This window comes from Lampris incognitus, unplaced genomic scaffold (genome assembly GCF_029633865.1).
Source record: "Lampris incognitus isolate fLamInc1 unplaced genomic scaffold, fLamInc1.hap2 scaffold_515, whole genome shotgun sequence".
Taxonomy (NCBI): domain Eukaryota; kingdom Metazoa; phylum Chordata; class Actinopteri; order Lampriformes; family Lampridae; genus Lampris; species Lampris incognitus.
Window position 1 is genome coordinate 17,501 of NW_026611479.1, and position 8,919 is coordinate 26,419.

The 8,919-nt window shown below is 49.8% G+C and overlaps 1 protein-coding gene across 1 annotated transcript in view; it reads left to right on the top strand.

Annotated features, from left to right (window-relative positions):
• The window catches only part of LOC130133910 (dapper homolog 1-like), a gene marked incomplete at its 3' end in the record, with an annotated part of 18,038 nt that extends 9,162 nt beyond the window's left edge, over window positions 1-8,876 (top strand). Inside the window, exons 3-5 of the mRNA XM_056302113.1 lie at window positions 3,344-3,475; window positions 5,644-5,846; window positions 8,616-8,876. Of these exons, the coding sequence (XP_056158088.1) occupies window positions 3,344-3,475; window positions 5,644-5,846; window positions 8,616-8,876 (596 nt within the window). The remainder of the gene's footprint in view (window positions 1-3,343; window positions 3,476-5,643; window positions 5,847-8,615) is intronic.
• Window positions 8,877-8,919: the final 43 nt, after the last annotated feature.

Here is an 8,919-nt window from a genome sequence, read left to right on the forward strand (position 1 = left end):
TGGACATTTACACCAGCAGCTCCACCAGCACATTTACACCCGCAGCTCCACCTGGACACTTAGACCAGCAGCTCCACCTGGACACTTAGACCAGCAGCTCCACCTGGATATTTACACTACCAGCTCCACCTGCACATTTAGACCGCAGCTCCACCTGGACATTTACACCAGCAGCTCCACCTGGACATTTAGACCAGCCAGCTCCACCTGGACATTTAGACCAGCAGCTCCACTTGGACATTTACACCAGCAGCTCCACCTGGACATTTGGACCAGCAGCTCCACCTGGACATTTAAACCAGCAGCTCCACCTGGACATTTACACCAGCAGCTCCACCTGGACATTTACATCCGCAGCTCCACCTGGACATTTAAACCAGCAGCTCCACCTGGACGTTTAGACTGCAGCTCCACCTGGACATTTACACCCACACCTCCACCTGGACATTTACACCAGCAGCTCCACCTGGACATTTACACCCACAGCTCCACCTGGACATTTAGACCAGCAGCTCCACCTGGACATTTACACGGGCAGCTCCACCTGGACATTAGACCAGCAGCTCAATCTGGACATTTACACCAGCAGCTCCACCTGGACATTTACACCCACAGCTCCACCTGGACATTTACACCAGCAGCTCCACCTGGACATTTAGACCAGCAGCTCCACCTGGTCATTTACACGGGCAGCTCCACCTGGACATTTAGACCAGCAGCTCCACCTGGACATTTAGACCCGCAGTTCCACCTGGACATTTAGACCAGCAGCTCCACCTGGACATTTAGACCAGCAGCTCCACCTGGACATTTAGACCAGCAGCTCCACCTGGACATTTACACCAGCAGCTCCACCTGGACATTTAGGACCGCAGCTCCACCTTGATATTTAGACCAGCAGCTCCACCTGGACATTTAGACCAGCAGCTCCACCTGGACATTTAGACCAGCAGCTCCACCTGGATATTTAGACCAGCAGCTCCACCTGGAGGTTGTTTACCCACCAGTTACCTCCCAGTTCATTAACCTCCCTCACAAGAGGTTTTGTCTTCTCGTGCTTTTTGTTGAGTTGCAGAAGCAGAGGACGTGTAGGACTTCCTGTCCAGGGAAGGAAACTGAAACACTCTGACGGACTGGGCAGACCAGATCTTTCTTGCTCACCACAAATCAGGGGACTTCAAAGCAGGAGTTCTGGACATCTGCTGAATTAGAATTAAATCTTTCATAAAGCAACTTTTCCAGACTTGACAGAGATCTGGCCTGCATTACTAACCCCCCCCCCCCCCCACACACACACACACACATTCCTCTCTCCCAGCTAGCAACAAATGGCTGCATGCCCCCTCCTCCCTTTGACATGCCAGATATCCAGACCTGCTGTGGAGGCAAACTGAGAGCCACGATACTCTGGTGATCATCTTTCACTGAACGGGAGAGAGACACAGAGAGACACAGAGACAGAGACAGAAAGAGAGAGAAACAGAGAGAGACACAGACAGACAGACAGACAGGACAGACAGACAGACAGACAGACAGACAGACAGACAGACAGAGACACAGAGACACAGAGAGACAGAGAGAGAGACAGAGAGAGAGACAGAAGAGAGAGAGAGACAGAGCGAGAGAGAGAGAGGGAGCGAGACAGAGGGAGAGAGAGAGAGGGAGAGGGAGAGAGAGAGGGAGAGAGATGAGGAAAGAGAGAGAGAGGAGAGAGAGATGAGGAAAGAGAGAGAGAGGGAGAGAGAGAGAGAGGAAAGAGAGAGAGAGGGAGAGAGAGATGAGGAAAGAGAGAGAGAGAGAGAGAGAGAGAGCGAGAGAGAGAGAGGGGAGCGAGACAGAGGGAGAGAGAGAGAGGGAGAGGGAGAGAGAGAGGGAGAGAGATGAGGAAAGAGAGAGAGAGGGAGAGAGAGATGAGGAAAGAGAGAGAGAGAGATGAGGAAAGAGAAAGAGAGAGAGAGAGAGAGTGGGTGAGGGAACGTTAAAAATAGCAGTGAGCGAACATGGCTGTGTCGTGGGCATTCATTTTAAACTGGTGGAAGTAAACCAGGAGTAAAATGTTCCCTCTGATTTTCAGAAGGTCTTTGTCTTCCCACAGAACCTCTGGACTTCTTTACAGCCTGATTATCAAACCTGCATAGTATCCGCCCTGTCTGTCTGTCTGTCTGTCTGTCTGTCTGTCTGTCTGTCTGTCTGTCTGTCTGTTTGTAATAAAGGTTTATAAAGAATGTTGATTTTGTCCTTAAGACTTTCTTCATGCAACGACTGTCCTCCCTTCCTGACGTTGTGCCCTTCAGCAAAGCTATTCACCCCGTCTCACCAATGACTTTGATCCAGCTTTATTACTGAGGATGGGTATTAGATGTTGTCATTACGTCCTGTGTTTATTTTACCGCAGCATCTGTCCACTCCTGCCAATGTGTCGCCATAGGAACAATAATCAGACTGACGGTGTGTCTCCATAGGAACAGACTGAGGGTGCGTCTCCATAGAAACAACATTCAGACGAATGGTGCACCTCCATAAAAACATTGTTCAGACAGATGGTTGCGTCTCCATAGAAACGATATTCAGACTGACAGCGCATCTCCATAGAGACAGTATTCAGACTGACAGTGCATCTCCATAGAAACAGTATTCAGACTGACAGTGCATCTCCATAGAAACAGTATTCAGACTGACTGTGTGTCTTCATAGAGACAGTATTCAGACTGACAGTGCGTCTCCATAGAGACAGTATTCAGACTGACAGTGCATCTCCATAGAAACAGTATTCAGACTGACAGTGCGTCTTCATAGAGACAGTATTCAGACTTGACAGTGCGTCTCCATAGAAACAGTATTCAAACTGACAGTGCATATTCATAGAAACAGTATTCAGACTGACAGTGCATCTCCATAGAAACAGTATTCAGACTGACAGTGCATCTCCATAGAAACAGTATTCAGACTGACAGTGCATCTTCATAGAAACAGTATTCAAACTGACAGTGCATCTTCATAGAGACAGTATTCAGACTGACAGTGCATCTCCATAGAGACAGTATTCAGACTGACAGTGCGTCTCCATAGAGACTTTAGCCGTGTCATTGTGTGGATGGCTGGAAGTGATTCAGGATGTATTCAGGGTGTGTGGCTGGTGCCAGCGAAGCACTGTGTCACTGACTCACACTTAATAAGTCCGTCCTTTATAATACAGCTCTGTCTCTGTCTCTCTCTGTCTGTCTCTCTCTGTCTGTCTGTCTGTCTGTCTGTCTGTCTGTCTGTCTGTCTGTCTGTCTGTCTGTCTGTCTGTCTCTGTCTCCCTCCCTCCCTCTGTATGTGTGTGTGTGTGTGTGTGTGTCAGAACTGCCTGAGGAGGAGAGATGTGGCTGGTTGATCAGTCAGTTACAGGAGTTGGACCGACAGATCAGTGACCTGCGACTGGACACAGAGTGGTCACTGGACCGCGTGGAGACGGACAGCCGGCCGAGCTCAGGTAGACCACCGACTTAATTTCAGGTCTCAATTTAGATGCTTGAAATCTGCAGTTTATCTCCCAGAATGCACTGGGAAAATGCATTACTGGATGAACGATGAGCTGCGCGTGGCGTCAGTAGCATGTCACCGGAGCAGCTCGTGGGTGAGGGGTGGAGATGAGCCGGATTCACATGGAGCCTGCAGTCACCCCGCTGCTAGTCCCCCCCCCCCCACACGTCCACACGGGGTTGATGGTGCGACACCTGGCTGTCAGAGCCCAGGTCCACCTGCTGGTCCAGTCTTCATGGACGTTCCTGCACCGAACCATCTGGCAGGACAAGTTCAGCATCCTGACTCCGGCCTGCAGACACAGCCCAGTCCACACCCCCCCAGAGCGTCTGCCACAGACCTGTCTTACGCTTCGGGCGTCCGGGTGGTGTAGCGGTCTACTCCGTTACCTTCCAACACGGGGCTCGCCTGTTCGAGTCCCGTGTTACCTCCGGCTTGGTCGGGCGTCCCTACAGACACAACTGGCCGTGTCTGTGGGTGGGAAGCCGGATGTGGGTATGTGTCCTGGTCGCTGCACTAGCGCCTCCTCTGGTCAGCTGGGGTGCCTGTTCAGGGGGGAGGGGGAACTGGGGGGGAATAGCGTGATCCTCCCACGTGCTACGTCCCCCCGGTGAAACTCCTCACTGTCAGGTGAAAAGAAGCGGCTGGTGACTCCACATGTATGGGAGGAGGCATGTGGTGGTCTGCAGCCCTCCTGGATCAGCAGAGGGGGTGAGGCAGAGACCGGGACGGCTCGGAAGGGCATGTGGTGGTCTGCAGCCCCCCCCCCCGGATCCAGCAGAGGGGGCGGGGCAGAGACCGGGACGGCTCGGAAGAGTGGGGTAATTAGCTGGGAGGGGAGAAAAAAAAGACTTCTACTGTCTGAGTCTGATACTGAATCTGATTCTGGGTCTGATTTGTTCTGTTTGTGTTCTACAGACCGCCTGCTGTCCTCCTCTCTCTCTCTCCCTCTGTCTCTCTCTCTCTCTCTCCCTCTGTCTCTCTGTCTCTCTCTCCCTCTGTCTCTCTCTCTCTGTCTCTCTGTCTCTGTCTCTCTCTCTCCCTCTGTCTCTCTGTCTCTCTCTCCCCTCTGTCTCTCTCTCTCTGTCTCTCTCTCTCCCTCTGTCTCTCTCTCTCTCCCTCTGTCTCTCTCTCTCTCCCTCTGTCTCTCTGTCTCTGTCTCTCTCTCTCCTCTGTCTCTCTGTCTCTCTCTCCCTCTGTCTCTCTCTCTCTGTCTCTCTCTTCTCCCTCTGTCTCTCTCTCTCTCTCTCCCTCTGTCTCTCTGTCTCTCTCTCTCTCTCTCTCTCTCTCTCTCTCTCTCTCTCTCTCTCTCTCTCTCTCTCTCTCTCCCTCTCTCTCTCACTCTCTCTCTCTCTCTCTCCCTCTCTCTCTCTCTCCCTCTCTCTCTCTTCCCTCTCTCTCTCTCTCTCTCTCTTCCCTCTCTCCCTCTCTCTCTCTCTCTCCGTCTGTCTCTGTCTCTCTCTCCCTCTGTCTCTCTGTCTCTCTCTGTCTCTCTCTCCCCCTGTCTCTCTCTCCCTCTGTCTCTCTCTCTCCCTCTGTCTCTCTCTCTCCCTCTGTCTCTCTGTCTCTCTCTCTCTGTCTCTCTCTCTCTGTCGCTCTCTGTCTCTCCCTCTGTCTCTCTGTCTCTCTCTCTCTGTCTCTCTGTCTCCCTCTGTCTCTCTCTCTCCCTCTGTCTCTCTGTCTCTCTCTCTCTGTCTCTCTCTCTCTGTTGCTCTCTGTCTCTCGTTCTCTGTCTGACTCTTCGTTTCGCCTTTAGAAAATAAATAAGTTAAAATGTTTTATTTGTTCTTTTCTCATAGCTCTTTTCCCTTCTTTCTTTCGTTCTCCTCTCTCTTCAACCTTGCCCCCTCCCCAATATTTAACTCTCTCTCTCTCTGTCCCTCTCTGTCTCCCCCTCTCTCTGTCTATCTGTCTGTCTGTCTGTCTCTGTCTATCTGTGTGTCTCTGTCTCTCTGTCTCGCTCTCTCTGCCTCTCTCTCTGTCTGTCTCTCTGTCTCTGTCTCTGTCTCGCTCTCTCTGTCTCTGTCTCTGTCTCTCTGTCTCTCTCTCTGTCTGTGTGTCTCTCTCTCTCTGTCTGTCTGTCTGTCTGTCTCTCTCTGTCTGTCTGTCTCTCTCCAGGTTTTTATGAGCTGAGTGATGGGTGTCCTGCTCTCTTTCTAACTCGTCCAACTCCGTGTTCAGCGAGTGTTTGTCCAGCTGTCGCTCCAGCATCTGTTTCTGCACCGCCCTCGACTCCTCCCTCTGTCCCGCCTTCAACTCTACCCCCCCGCCCCGCCCTGAGTCTCCCCTCTACCAGGCCGGCGCTCGGCAGCAGTCCACAGGTAAATTGAACTGTATCGTCCCTCTGCAGAACTGTAGTCCACTGACTTCCGGTTTCTGCTGCAGCGGTCATACCAGCTTCCTGTTTGTTGGCGTGTGCTAGTGACGGTGGCATGTTTTTGGTGATGGCTGCAAGATTTAGCATGGATAAATGTCAACCACATGCACACGACTGTCCACACACCTTCACCTGCCCGTCGTCCGCGGGCTCATGCTGGCCTGATGTGTCAGCTGTCCTGTGCTGTACCGTCCTCTGGGCCAGCGTCGGTTTGATTCCCACCAGGCGACTCCCAGCTCAACGTCCACGGCAGCACAGATTCAGCTGACAAGCGTGGACAACAAAGAATCCACTTACTGCGGAAGCTGAACTCCTGTAATGTCTGTTACACCACCTCATGTCTGTTACACCACCTCATGTCTGTTACACCATCTCATGTCTGTTACACCATCTCATGTCTGTTACAACCACCTCATGTCTGTTACACCACCTCATGTCTGTTACACCACCTCATGTCTGTTACACCATCTCATGTCTGTTACACCCACCTCATGTCTGTTACACCATCTCATGTCTGTTACACCATCTCATGTCTGTAATACCATCTCATGTCTGTTACACCATCTCATGTCTGTTACACCATCTCATGTCTGTTACACTCACCTCATGTCTGTTACACCATCTCATGTCTGTAATACCATCTCATGTCTGTTACACCATCTCATGTCTGTTACACATCTCATGTCTGTAATACCATCTCATGTCTGTTACACCATCTCATGTCTGTTACAACCACCTCATGTCTGTTACACCACCTCATGTCTGTTACACCACCTCATGTCTGTTACACCATCTCATGTCTGTTACACCATCTCATGTCTGTTACACCCATCTAATGTCTGTAACCACCATCTCATGTCTGTAACACCATCTCATGTCTGTAACACCATCTCATGTCTGTAACACCATCTCATGTCTGTAACACCATCTCATGTCTGTAACACCATCTCATGTCTGTAACACCATCTCATGTCTGTAATACCATCTCATGTCTGTAACACCATCTAATGTCTGTAACACCATCTAATGTCTGTAACACCATCTCATGTCTGTAACACCATCTCATATCTGTAACACCATCTCATGTCTGTAATACCATCTCATGTCTGTAACACCATCTATGTCTGTAACACCATCTAATGTCTGTAACACCATCTCATGTCTGTAACACCATCTCATGTCTGTAACACCATCTCAATGTCTGTAACACCATCTCATGTCTGTAATACCATCTCATGTCTGTAACACCATCTCATGTCTGTAACACCATCTCATGTCTGTAACACCATCTAATGTCTGTAACACCATCTCATGTCTGTAACACCATCTAATGTGTGTAACACCATCTCATGTATTTTAATGTCTGTAACACCAACTAATGTCTGTAACACCATCTCATGTCTGTAACACCATCTCATGTCTGTAATACCATCTAATGTCTGTAACACCATCTCATGTCTGTAACACCATCTCATGTCTGTAATACCATCTCATGTCTGTAATACCATCTAATGTCTGTAACACCATCTCATGTCTGTAATACCATCTCATGTCTGTAATACCATCTAATGTCTGTAACACCATCTAATGTCTGTAACACCATCTCATGTCTGTAATACCATCTCATGTCTGTAATACCATCTAATGTCTGTAACACCATCTAATGTCTGTAACACCATCTCATATCTGTAACACCGTCTCGTGTATTTTAATATCTGTAACGCCATCTCGTGTATTTTCTGCCAGTCATGTATTGAGAGCCTTTTAACTTGTTCCTCTGTCTGTTGGTTCCTCTGTCTGTGGTGGACAGTGAAGGGCAGGAATAAACAGTATGGTTCAGGTCTGCTCCAAGACAATCAGAGTCCAGCAGAGAGACTTGTGCTCCCTCTGGAGAAACGAAAGCAAAAGGAATTGCTAGGCAATCTGACCACATGCTGTCCAGTCAATTCACTGTAATGTCCTCAGGCCGGCGCTATAAAGCGCCCCCTAGGAAAACAAGTCGCTATTCTAAGTCCTTCATTCCTTCTGCTGTCAGGCTGGTAAATGCTGAGAGTAGTCATTTTAAATGAATGCTTTATTTTGTTTTTAAACCACAATAGTTGGTTTATACCTTATCTGTGTTTCACATGGCTTGTGGGTCTGTACGTTCACTGACTGTAGTGGAGGAATGTAACGTGCACTGCATCTTGGGACGCTTCATTTATTTGCTTGTTTGTTTATTTATTTATTTATTCTTTTAACTTGAGTTAACTTTTATTCTTCGCCTTGTCCTCGTGTGAGTCTGCATTCAAGGCCACACGAGGTTGACAGTGTGCATCTCTTGCCCATGTACTAATCTGTCTGTTGTCTCTGACATGCTGCTGATTGCCGCTTGTCTGTGAGTTGTGTATGGTCTGGTAGATTGTGGCACTGAATTGCTCTTCTGGGATAAATAAAGTTGCCTGAATCTGAATCTGAATCTCTCTGTCTCTCTCTCTCTGTCTCCAGATGACCTGGTTGGTTGTGTGTTGGGGGAGTTGTCTGATGATCAGGACTCCTCTAGAATGCTTCGTCACTCCCTCTCAGCCCCACATGCCTCCCCCCCAGACTGCCAGTCTAAGTTCCAGTTTGAACTGGTGGACAGGAAGTCCAGTGATGTGTTCATCTGCCCACCTTCCTCAACATACTGAAACCAGAGCATCCGCCTACTCCTGCTCCTGCTCTTGTACCCCAGAGCTCCTCCTGGCCAGCTTCCTCCTCTTCTTCATCCTCTTCCTCCTCCTCTTCCTGTCAGACTCCTCAGAAGCGTCTGGACGGTTACATCTACACTCTGCTGCAGAGGAGAGCTGGGCCCATCCGAACCTGCAGACCCAGAACCACCATCAGCACCGACCCCTCCAAGAGCATCTTGAGACCGGCTGGTCTGTCAGGGAGACAGCCCCCTCTTCCTCCTCCTCCTGCTCACCCAGCTCAGGGAACGCTGAGGAGGTCAGAGGTGCGACCTGGCTGGCTGCCGGTGGAGTTCAGGAGATGGGAGG